Genomic DNA, 12,054 nt, shown 5'->3' with positions numbered 1-12,054 from the left:
TCTCCTTTTGTTCTTCTCTCTTGTATAATTCACACCTGCAGTCTTCAAACTGATTAATTCTAAAAGTGATCAATCCGATTCTTTAAAAATTTTCAATCAATCATTAAACACATCGTTCTATAGTCAGCATTCCAAGATCGTCCTCTCTGATCGCTCATGCTCTTTCAATTATGAGGGAAGATTTAGAGGACATTTATCGCTAAGAAAGAACCCATGCAATTCCCGCCAAAATTTAAAAGATATTGATGGGATTTATCCAACCCGGCCCATATTAGTTGTTAATGGGCCTAAATGGGACAGGGTTGTTTTCGTCATTTACTAATATAAGCGTTAGGGTTTTTATGCGAGCTATAAATTGCCCACCTCGATCCATTTCGGCAACCTTTTTGCCTGTGGCGCCGCGTAGGGTTTCGGGCCTCCGTCGTAGAAGCTGCAGCAGCCATGGCGGCGACGAGAGTTCTCTCGCAGAGGGAGCAGGACATCCAGATGATGCTGGCGGCGGACGTCCACCTCGGAACCAAAAATTGCGACTTCCAGATGGAGCGATACGTCTACAAGAGGCGACCTGACGGTGAGCCCTTTGACCTTACTTTTCGGATGTACGGATTTTGTCGGCTGCTATTGTGGAACCGCCATGGTTCTTGCAATGCTGCTGTCTTCGTGTTCCAAGTTTTCATTAGCGTACGCACTCACTGGATGGCGTAGGCTGCGATAATTATCTCGTGTTTTAGCCGATTTTGGGTAAAATCGATGATGGAAAGTATGATTGCTAGAAGGGAATAAAGATGAACTGATCTATTTTCTACTTTTTGATACTTCAGATTCTATTGCACACAATTATCCTAATGGATTTGTTGTCGTGCGTTGTAGACCACCCTGTGATCAACAAATTGGCTTTAGTTACTAAGAAGAAGAGTTGAGGGGACAGATGAGAAATAAATGATTCTGAATTGTTCCTTTACATTCAATGAGTCATCAAAGATGGGTGCTCAAATTCATCCATCCAAGAAAATTGGCAGAAGGATGAAATCTAGTCACAATTGGTGTTTCAGTGTGATGAAGTTTATACTAAATAGTTATATAGTGCTTCAGAGGCATTTCATAAGCATTTTATATTTGATCATACTTGTTTACAGATTAAGGTCTTGGATTATCATATTAATGCAACTCATCCAAGTAACTAGAAATTGTAAAGAAGTTTTTTCTATTTGCCTTTTTATATTAGTTTCTAGCTTGAGATTCTACAGGAACACTATCTAATCCATCAATTGCACTGACTTGTTTGTGGATAAGTACTAGCAAGCTTGAATTCTACTGTTCATACGAATAGAAATTATAAAGAAGTTTTTTTTATCTTTTAAGGCCGAGTGCTATTTGCCTTTTTATATTAGTTTCTAGCTTGAGATTCTACAGGAACACTTCTAATCTATTGCTAAGAACAATCCCAAATGACTGACTAGTTTGTGGTGAGTGCTAGCAAGCTTGAATTCTATGTTCATGATTTGTTCCCACCTTTGTTTTTTTGATAATGTTGTTACTAGTAGTATATTGCTTTCGATCGAACCACTCGCACTGAAGTGGATAGTTGAACTCTTACTGTCAGGTATTTTCATAATCAATCTTGGGAAAACTTGGGACAAGCTTCAGCTTGCAGCTAGAGTGATTGTGGCAATTGAGAATCCCCAAGATATCATTGTTCAGTCCGCCAGGCCTTACGGCCAGAGAGCTGTGCTGAAATTCGCCCAATATACCGGCACCCATCCTATCGCCGGGAGGCACACTCCGGGAACATTTACCAATCAACTTCAGACATCCTTCAGCGAACCTCGCCTGCTCATTCTCACCGATCCAAGGACAGACCATCAGGTGAATTACCTTGGAATAATTTTGTTGTTACGAAAGGAGATAGGTAGCTAATTTCGTCTTTGATACTTCGTACAGCCAATCAAGGAATCGGCTCTCGGTAACATCCCTACTATCGCCTTTTGCGACACCGACTCGCCAATGAGACATGTCGACATTGGTATTCCTGCTAATAACAAGGGAAAACTAAGCATTGGCTGCCTCTACTGGTTGCTAGCAAGGATGGTTCTGCAAATGCGAGGGACCATTGCCCCTGGGCGCAAGTGGGAAGTAATGGTAAGCCGCTATAAACTACTGTCTGTTATTCTTTCATCCCTTTTTGTCGATATTGGTATCGCGTGGATTGTGCTCCTATTTCGTTATATCTGGTAGATTTCAACTATCTTAATCTTAGTTATCAAACAAATGTTTCATTTCTGTTTCTTCTAATTTAAACTATTGTTTGTGCTATTTGCAGGTAGATCTGTTTTTCTACAGAGACCCTGAGGAGGCCAAGGAACAGGAAGAAACTGAAGCTCCTGTGGCACCCGAATTCGGTGCAGCAGTTGAATACACTGGAATGGTACCTACCGATAACTGGACCACCCAGCAATGGACGCCTGATATCGCAGCTACTACTGCCATTCCTGCAGTGGCCGGTGCCGACTGGACTGCTAACCAAGGTCAAAGTCAATCCATTTTTTAAAATATTTACATCTGATTTCACAACAATAAAAATAGTTTGATCTTGGCTCCTGATTAACTTGCATCTCTTATAGCTTGAGCTGTTGTCATAGTTAGTAAAACTTAGATGTATTAGTATTAACAAGTAGGTATCATAGTCAAGATCCAAACTGAGTTGATACAATGATCCAATTGCACTAAAGACCAGACGAGCCAGGTTAACGATGACCTGGAAGCCCGAGTCTCTTTCAGTTAGCCGAGGATTTCTCGCTTAGGGAATGTGTTTTTTGACCATTTTGCCAGCATGACTAATTCTATCTTCCTCCTCTTTTGCAGGTGTTGTTGCCGACGGATGGGATACAGCAGCAGCCCCACCCCCAGCTGCTGAAATTCCCTCAGTAGCTTCTCCGGCAGGCTGGGAGCCGGCTGCGAGCATCGACACTGCTCACATTGCACCCTCAGGATGGGATTGAGTGTGAGGCAACTATATATCTTTTATGTTGAGGAGAAAGAAATCACTAAAAGACTTGTCTTAGTTTCCTATATGTTCAAATCCTGTACGTACCACTCGATTTTAGGCTAAGTCTGCATTGTGTGTGCCATGCTTTTTGAAATGTTAGTAAACTCTGGATTGGGTATCTGTTGAAAGCTGCTAGGGTTTTACAAGGTGGATTATGAGTTTAAATTGTAGAAATAGTCGTTTATAATATAAGATAAAATTATATATAATAGATTCCATGTGTTTTGATCTTTCTTTGGAATTTTGTGTACCACAGGACAACATGCAAATCAAATGTGATGTTTAAGACTTGTAGATGAACCAGGTGCACTAAGCACTCTAGTTAGCATAGTTTGTTGTATAAATATTTTATCATTGTAAATGTATTCTTTATCTATTAGTTATATTCTTTCAACAAAATAAAAAAAAAGTAAAATTCTAAAGAGTTTTTATTTTTATTTTCGTGTGAAAAAGAGCACTTTGTTGAACATGATACATCAATGCTAAATTTTTATATTTAATTGTATGGTAATAGTAATTTTAATTAAGGCTGCTCTTGCTGTCAAAATATATGGTAATTTAAATTATTATTTTATAATAATTTTAATCAAAATTATTATTTTATAATAATTTTAATCAAAATTATTATAATAACATTCTATACTAGTTAAAACTACTTCAATCAAAATTACTACAACATAATCAGTGCCATATCGGACAAACCAATGGTAATATATTATTTAAATAAATTATTAAAATTCGATACTATATAACACAAGTTTTTTTCATTTCCTTTATCTCCTTTCTCTTATAACCTTCAATCTTCAATCTGTTATCAATATCATTCATGCATCAGAATGTCAATATGATATTAGAATAATATCTTTCTAATCAAAGATTAAAATTACGATACGACTCAAGATTTTACATTTTAATTAGAATAGAATTTCGATGATTTATCATTTTAACTGTTTCATTCGATATGGTACAAGATTTCAAACCATTATTCTAGGTAAATGCAATTGCAACCAAGGGCAAACTTATCATACCAACACTAAAAAAAAACCAAGAAAAGAGAAGTTCCATTATACTTAAAATAAACCAGATTAATGCACTCAACTATCAGGTCTCCACATTAGCTGGATTTGGACCAAACCAAAGAAGCACAAATTGCAGGAATCAAACCTCTCGGAATTCATGTGGGGATTAAACTGAATCAATCCCCCAATACAATATTATGCAGTGTTATTGCGAATTTGATAAACTAAGTTTTTGCAGAAAAAATTGTGATAATTCAGCTACAAAAAATGCTAGTTTTCCGGAACTCACTTGAGGGAGGTAATCATAGAACCAGTCACAAAGCCGCGAGAAGGAATCAAGCGCTGAAAGGTGCAAATACCACCACAGAATTGTGTCCTCCGAAACCAAATGAATTGGAAATAGCTGCATGAGAGGGAACTAGCATGAGAGACAGGATCAAATGACTCAGGAAAGTTGCATTAAGGCGATAAAACAAAACAGGAGAAGAATTTCCAACATACCGACATTAACTTCGTGCTGCTGCTTTTCGTTCGCTACTATATCAAACTCTACTGATGGCTCTGGATTCTGCAGTTATCGCACACAAGCCAAGAGTTTGCTCAATACAAGTTAGCTCTCGTCTTTTGTTTCAAATTGGAGACGCACGTAAAATCTGCATCTTGATTGCTAAAAGACTAGATTTTTAACCAGACTCCAAATCCATTTAATAACTGAATTTTGTTAACATAGTTTGTCCTGGAATCCTTCAACAGTCTTATATTGTAGAATACAGATCCATTTTCATTCTTCTATATATAACTGAATGATGTTACTGGTTTTTGTAGCCCATTGAGTCATTTAACACCACAGCACTGGATCGATGTTACTCCAAATTACACATTGAGAAGGTATCTTAACCACTGTCAGTAGAGTCATGGCCTAGTTTAGTTCTTAATATTCTGGATTTAATTATTAACTATAGGTGTCTGACAAAAAGGTCTGTGTGGCTTGTTTAATAATTTGTAGGAGGGGTGGTATTAGATCATAGAAATTTGGTAGAAGTTGCTTAGGGGTAATGCGTATGCATGTTTAGTTGTAAGCCATGTGGTGGGTTTGTATTTATACACCAGGAATGAAAAAAAAGAAAAAGTTTTACAATCTTCTGAAATCATAGTTTTGTATCAACTTAGGATCTGGAATTCTCTTCATAGTTGGCAAACTCAGTTGATCGAGATATGGTTTGGATCGAGTTTGATAGGGATCCTTACACATTGAAAGAAATTGATGGAATCACATAAAAAATGAATGTGTTAGAAAACGGCCAATTTTTCGTTGACCCAGCTTTCCAACACAGGAATCTTAAAGATTTATCAAGGAGAGCAAGACTTAGCACTAGAGGAAGGAATAACTCAACTTACAGAGAAGAACAGAGGTGGTTCAGTGACTTCAGGTGGATTGTTGAAGGATTTCTGAAGGAGGAAGAGAAAGACTCAACATTGTCAAGTCATCATCCTACGGCATCATCGGGCTTAGAAGGGGGTCCATGTTCGTCAATTGGGAAGGAGTGGATTTGAACCTGAAGGCAACGTTTTGTAGTCGACTAGGAAAGGGGCTTTGCATGAGGTATGCTTATATATTAATGAGTATTAATACAATATAGTTATATAATATGATATAATAATATGTCATATTACCGTGGCAATAATATATTATATCAAATATTATTTAATCAAATGCTAATTTATATTAGTAATATAGATATGCTAATACTAATTTCATTAATTAGTATGTTTACAAACAAAAATTATACTAAAAGTAAATTTAACAAAACTAAAATAGTCAACCATATTTTTTTATTAAATGCTATTAAATTAATAAATAAAATTTAAAATGTAATAATAAAATATTCATATATTAAATTAGAAATAATAATAATAAAATACTAATTTCATTTTAATTATAGATTTTCCTATCTTATATAACTTGGACAATCTTGTTTTATGCCTGCACCTCATGCCTTAATCTACTCTATTTTTCTATTTTAATTGAATTAGATTTGTCATAAAAACACCTAATTTTTGTTGGGTTAGCCAGCAGTAGTAGTCACAAAATAATTTAGTAATATAGTATGCATATGGCAAAAATAGGAATATGTAAAATAATGAATGTAAGATTGATTAAAAATATTAGGTTACAAAATTGGCCAACACCTAAACAATATTGAGAGTGCATATAATAATATAATCAGTAAAACATATTTTAAGTTTTAGTCTCAGATTAATCCTATTAATATCCAATTACTTATTAATTGATAGCATTAATTATTATTTATTTAACTTATTTTTAATATCAAATAAACCTTATTATTTATTCATTTATCCATTTGTTTATTAATTACATTTACTTTTTTTACATAAATCATCCATTTTTTTTCAAATTTTTTTACTGATTCATATCCTAGTAATTTGATAAGGATGATATCTTAAATTTTTGGAACATGTGATACCAATAAGAACAATCATGATTCTGTGCACCTACAATGCTAGAGATCCTAGAGTTCTCTCTTTCACCACCAGTGCCAGTTATCCCTCTTCACCCCTGGAGTGATCCCGAATCATATCAACAATCAACTAGGATTTACATCCCTATGGACATGGGCTTGAATATAATTATCTGGTGTATTATACAGTGTCTTGATTAAGCTCAATTCCATCTCTTACTATCCAATAAGTAAACTATGATTGTATCCCAATTCAATTGTTTGTCATCTATCAATTTTGTCTCTCTTATATGTATTTGGGTATATAACCTGAATTGGTCAAGAAGCATTTTGATATATTTGGCTGCAAGTTCACAATAATATCATATCCTTTTGGTTCATTTCAATAAGAAAAATATTTTCACTTACAAACTGGTTTATGGAAGGGTGCAGCCATCCAGTAGTTATGGCTTTCACTGTAGCAATAGCTTCTAGACCTCCTGCTGCACCAAGGCAGTGTCCTATCATAGACTGAAAAGTAGAAAGGAGCATCTCAGAAAAACATAAAGCAAAACCAAGCCACTCAAGATGATGATAAGGTCCTTGCCTTTGTAGCATTCATTTTAATCCCAGATGGATCCTTGAAAACTTGTTTAATGGCATTCACCTCGGCTAGATCTCCGACAATTGTGGAAGTTGCATGAGCATTTATGTAATTAACCTGGAATGAATAAATCAAAGTCAAGTTTAAGCTACAAAAGTGTGGGAAGAAGTTTCAGAAACTCTTGCAGGTGCTAGTTCTTAGAACAATAGTGTTGCTCTCACATGTATGATATTATTGAGTTTGGGATGGAAACTTTTATGCATCAAGTGGCAGTTCTCTTGATGTTTTAAGACAAAATATAAGTGAAGTGTGAATAACAAACTGCTCTTTTATTGTCATTTTAGGAATTTGAACAGTAAAGTATACACTATGATATCCAGTTAGCACCATGGTTTCAATTGTCTTAGCGTGACCAAAAGAATCATTCTAATTGTCAACTAATATTGATCCTGTGTCAGCACAAATAAATGTCCTTGTGCCACCTGTGCTGACATGATTTCGGTAGTATCGAACACTACTTGGAAGCGACTAGATTGGAAGATTCTCTTCTCATGTCTAATCCTCAAATTCTTTCTACTGTCACAAGGAGGAGATAAAACACAAAAATAAGAAAATTCTCATCCATGACTAATCTTTCGATTATGTTTGCTGGACACGAGGAGGAGATGAACAACTAAAAAGAGAGGGGAAGGGAAGAGAAGATACATCAACCACCAAAAAAACACCAATAGTAGAAAAGAAGAGTGGCATGAGAATCAAAGAAATTGAGATGTATATGTATATAGTATATACTTTTTTCCAGTTTCAATGATGTCTATCTAAGACCAACTCTCAATAGTTAATAGAAATATATTTATCGACATATGGAGAAATTATTTTCAATACATGCCCTTGAGCATTGTTAAAATAAGGGTTATAGAAAATTATGAAATTAATATTAATAAGATACTATAATGACCAATACTCTCTTCTGATGCATGATACTCATTTTGGTAGTAGGAAGATAAAATTTTAGTTAGTACGCTTATAATATTTTGGTAATTTGTTGCTCATAAATTCAAGTTTCAATTCAGTCACCTTTATAATGGCTACCGGCTTATATGTTCAGGTAAAAGTGGAAGGAAATTTAGGATTCAAACTTAAGAGCGGATCTTGGAGTGATTTGAAGCATATCGAATGCCGACGCGATAAAGTACCAAAACTATTCTAACATGAAACTTAAAATCTGACACGGAATAATATTATAATCCTTGAGTAGAACCACATAAATTAAAAAATCCTTGAAAAGGAAGTTGATGTATTTCTCATACACAACATTTGATAAATATAGAAAACAAATCTCAAGAAAACTTTCAATTTAACAATAGCTAGACCATTCAGTTTGCAGTTTCTTTATCTGACAAATTGTATGCTTGCAAAACACAAGAAAACAAAAGAAAATTTAATCAAAACTACAACATAATGATATAAAACTACGATTATTTTCATGATATAAGCATACAAGGACCTAAATGGGTAAAATTTTAATCAAATGATTAATATGGAATTTCAGCAATTTAAGAATCCATCAAACAGCATCTTTTTTAGAGTTCATGAAGAGTGAAATAAAGAAAGTTCAAACTAGGAGATAAATTATCTGAATCAGTTGAAAGTTGTACAAAAGACTATGGGTTACCTCTTCTGGAGCCACACCAGCACCTTCAAGGCATTTCTGGATGCAAGATGAAACCCCAAGTCCATCTGCCCTAGGATCTGTCATATGATAGGCATCACAGTTGACAGCTCCTCCAAGGTACTCAGCAATAATTGACGCGTCTCGTTTCATAGCATGTTCAAGACTCTCCAAAACCTACACAAGGTGATCCACACAGTAAGTAACAACAGAAAACAATATCTATATGAATCACTGACATATCTCCATAGCCAATATTAACTATTCGTCATGCAAGAAAAGTTACATGGTCATTAAAGCACAAAGAATCATATTTAATTAATCCATAAATCAAATGTCAAATTTGGATAACGCCATCTAAATTTTCACAAGCTGAAAAACAAAAATATTATTAAGCTTAAGCAAGTTTTAAATATTGGAACTCTGAGAATTTCTTGGCCTTCATAATGATGAATAACATAACCAATTGTATTTCGTCATGCAGAACTTTCCAGATGTCTACTTTCTCATACTCTATCAAAATAAAATCACAAGTTTACAAGGTTCTAGTTATCCTACATTATTTGAGAAATGTCAAATATGTTCTTGCAGCTAGTGCCATTGGCTTTGATAGATAAGATTTTCAAATATACTAACTAGCTCAGATTTGAGAAACCTCTCACAGTATAAGTTAGTTAAACCACTAAGATTTCCACTTTGGATCATGTAAGGTTCAATTTACAAAAAGAGTGGGTATGGATGAAAGAAAAGACAATCAAATTGTTTCCTTTCATGGATTGTCACGGTACCACACCATAGTTTAGCATAAATGCAACCATGCTGAGGACTTGCATAAACTTGAGTCCCTCAGATTAGTAATTTTTAATATCTCAAAATGCATGTTGCCATTTGGTACCAAAAAGTAAAAGGAATGTGCCAACCATCTGAAGAAGAAAATAAGCAATCATATAACAATGAATAACTATCAATCACCACCATCTTCCAAGGCTTTACTGTATTGATTTGGGATCTATGTTTCAGCTTCAGCCACTATTAGGTTGGAAAGGCTCCAAGAAAGAACAAGTGCAACGGATTTGTCCAATGGTCATTCAAACTCACCGGAATGCAAATCTAAATTAGATTGGTTTATGACCCATACGGATCACAACGGATCCTGTTTGGAGACCCAAAACTTGAGGGATAGTACTCTTACATATTAAATTTAGCAAAGTTCAATTAAGTGCATCAAAAAAGGATAACATTTGTAACCTGTCTCAACACAGTATAGAACAAGTATGGGGCAAAAGAATAATAAAGATATGTCAGTACATACCAATACTCCAGCACCTTCTCCCATAACAAAACCATCTCGGTCCTTATCCCATGGTCTTGATGCAGTTTTTGGATCATCATTCCTCTGAGATAATGCTCTACAGGCAATAAAACCCCCAACACCACTTGGAATGATTGCAGCTTCAGTACCTCCAGCAATCATTATATCAGCCTCACCACAACGTATATGATTAGCAGCAGCATAAAAGCAATAATTGGAAGTTGCACATGCGGTAGAGATTGAATAGTTAGGACCCATGAAACCAATGTCCATTGCAAGCAGTGCAGAACCCATGTTTGTTATTGAATATGGAATGAAGAAAGGAGTTATTTTCCTGTGGCCTTTCTCAATAAGAGCCTGAACACCATCAGAAAACACACTAAGACCACCCATCCCAGTCCCGACAAGAACACCAGCTCGAGCCTTGTCAATCTGCCAAAGAAATTAGCTAGTTGAAAAAGACAATCAAGAAAAAAAGTAGACAAAAGAAGAAAGTAACAAGAAGAACAAATTCACCTTCGAATACCACAGATAACCAATACAGACATCAATTTATCAACCAATTTGAGGAACAAGCTTACACAATTAAACTCTCTGTATTGAACATATAAAAGTTAGGAGGGGCATACTTTTTGATGGCCTATGTAGCAAATTTTTTTAAGTTCTACATAATTCTTCCATATTCAGGTTCTCTTTTAGTCATGTGTAATGTTGACAGGCATGATTGTTTTCAAGTCAGCATACAGTGCCATAGCTGTGAAGAGGGTGGAGGGGCTGTGGCCACTGGCACGCCCTTGTTGAATCAAATGAGATCAATATTGCTGCAATAATTAATACACATTGCTTAGATAGTGGCAAGGAACGACTGTTATCAAACCTAAGAGCCACAAGTTGGATATATTCCACCAATGCACAAATTTTGGCGCCATAGCTGTGATAGCCGCCATGGATCTCATGAACCAGTGCAGGCTGCAGATCAAAACTTGGGCTGAGACAGAAGGGAATTGGTGGGAAGACATTTGGTGGTGGTGGAAATAGATTCAGAGACATAATTTGTATGGCGTTGGTCTTCATGCTATAGTAAGAAGCCACAATTGTCGAATGTGGAAAATCTATCTCGGCCAGTGGAGGAATTTTGGAAAACAACAGACGGTTGATTCTGGGCTGAAGCAGCAAAGGCATGCCTTGGAAGAACGGAGCAGAGGTCTCAAATCGGCAGAGATGACAGCTGACTGCTGAGTTATAACAGGGAGTAGCGTACGGTGATCTTCGCTGGGCCGTCGGGAATCAACGACGAAGGATGAGGTGCCAGAATAGAGGTCGTCGGACAGGGAGGAAGAGTCTCCAGAAGAGAGCAGGAATGACTGGTCATCGGAGAAAACGAACCAAGAGATGTTATTCATGTGCCACAGAAGCAGATCTATACATCGAATACGGTAGAGCACAGTGAAGGAAAAGAGCCTCCCTTAATCACGAAGGAGGCAAATCAACCTTGCTAAGAGCTTCGCTCCCAACGCCGAGGCCGGCGTTTTCAAGGGCCTTCTTGCCACTAACCAGGCAATACCTCAAACAGTCATCCATCCGTCGATCGTTCTTCCCATCGATGTACCCTTCCGAAGAGAACCCCCTGATCTGTCCGGCGAACCTGGTGGGGAGCTTGGAAGCGTCGAACCGGTCGATGAGCCCGATCCCGCTCTCCCCTTGGAGCAGCTTCTCGTAATAGGTTTCGACGTCGTTGCCGAACACAGAGACGAGTCCCATCCCTGTGACGACCACCCGGTTTTTGGGATCGGTCTCTCTACGAGGAGCTGAGGCGGAGGCTCGGACGGCGAGAATCCGTCTGGAGACGCCGGCGCGGAGGCGTCGGTGGTCGGGGAGGGGGGAGGAGGAGTGGAGGCGTAGGCCGTCCATGGAGGGAAGGCAGAGGACGAGCATGGAGGCG

At 36.9% G+C, this 12,054-nt stretch overlaps 2 protein-coding genes across 3 annotated transcripts; one reads left to right on the top strand and one right to left on the bottom strand.

Moving 5' to 3' along the window:
• Positions 1–389: 389 nt before the first annotated feature.
• On the top strand, positions 390–3,174 carry LOC141834593 (small ribosomal subunit protein uS2y-like). Its single transcript, XM_074721910.1, has 5 exons — positions 390–571; positions 1,604–1,866; positions 1,942–2,139; positions 2,321–2,525; positions 2,863–3,174. The coding sequence occupies exons 1-5, from the start codon at positions 442–444 to the stop codon at positions 2,997–2,999; spliced, it is 933 nt and encodes a 310-aa protein (XP_074578011.1). The 5' UTR covers positions 390–441; the 3' UTR covers positions 3,000–3,174.
• Positions 3,175–4,162: 988 nt separating this feature from the next.
• LOC141834592 (3-oxoacyl-[acyl-carrier-protein] synthase I, chloroplastic-like) lies at positions 4,163–12,047 on the bottom strand. 2 transcript variants are annotated; one of them, XM_074721909.1, is made up of 8 exons: positions 11,604–12,047; positions 10,403–10,544; positions 10,113–10,252; positions 8,804–8,977; positions 7,132–7,245; positions 6,954–7,055; positions 4,567–4,633; positions 4,163–4,468 (listed from the first exon to the last, which is right to left on the bottom strand). In XM_074721909.1, exons 1-8 carry the CDS (start codon positions 12,045–12,047, stop codon positions 4,401–4,403), a joined length of 1,251 nt encoding a protein of 416 aa, XP_074578010.1. In that variant the 3' UTR covers positions 4,163–4,400. The 2 variants fall into 2 exon arrangements, with proteins under 2 accessions (XP_074578010.1, XP_074578009.1); XM_074721908.1 differs by having other exon boundaries at positions 10,113–10,544.
• Positions 12,048–12,054: the final 7 nt, after the last annotated feature.

This window comes from Curcuma longa, chromosome 9 (genome assembly GCF_044706935.1).
Source record: "Curcuma longa cultivar G26 ecotype Majalengka, Jawa Barat chromosome 9, ITB_CL_G26_1.1, whole genome shotgun sequence".
NCBI classification, from domain to species: Eukaryota; Viridiplantae; Streptophyta; class Magnoliopsida; order Zingiberales; family Zingiberaceae; genus Curcuma; species Curcuma longa.
Note: the sequence above shows the minus strand (reverse complement) of the source record. Positions and strands in the feature narration are given on the sequence as shown.

Excerpts from the sequence above, each read along its gene's own strand:
- LOC141834593 (XM_074721910.1), top strand. The coding sequence starts at position 442 with ATGGCGGCGACGAGAGTTCTCTCGCAGAGGGAGCAGGACATCCAGATG. Across the intron at positions 572-1,603 it reads CTACAAGAGGCGACCTGACG|GTATTTTCATAATCAATCTT; the intron begins GTGAGCCCTTTG and ends TCTTACTGTCAG. Across the intron at positions 2,140-2,320 it reads GGCGCAAGTGGGAAGTAATG|GTAGATCTGTTTTTCTACAG; the intron begins GTAAGCCGCTAT and ends TGCTATTTGCAG.
- LOC141834592 (XM_074721908.1), bottom strand. The coding sequence starts at position 12,047 with ATGCTCGTCCTCTGCCTTCCCTCCATGGACGGCCTACGCCTCCACTCC. Across the intron at positions 10,545-11,603 it reads GGAGCGAAGCTCTTAGCAAG|ATTGACAAGGCTCGAGCTGG; the intron begins GTTGATTTGCCT and ends TTTCTTTGGCAG. Across the intron at positions 4,469-4,566 it reads GCAGCACGAAGTTAATGTCG|CTATTTCCAATTCATTTGGT; the intron begins GTATGTTGGAAA and ends CCTCTCATGCAG.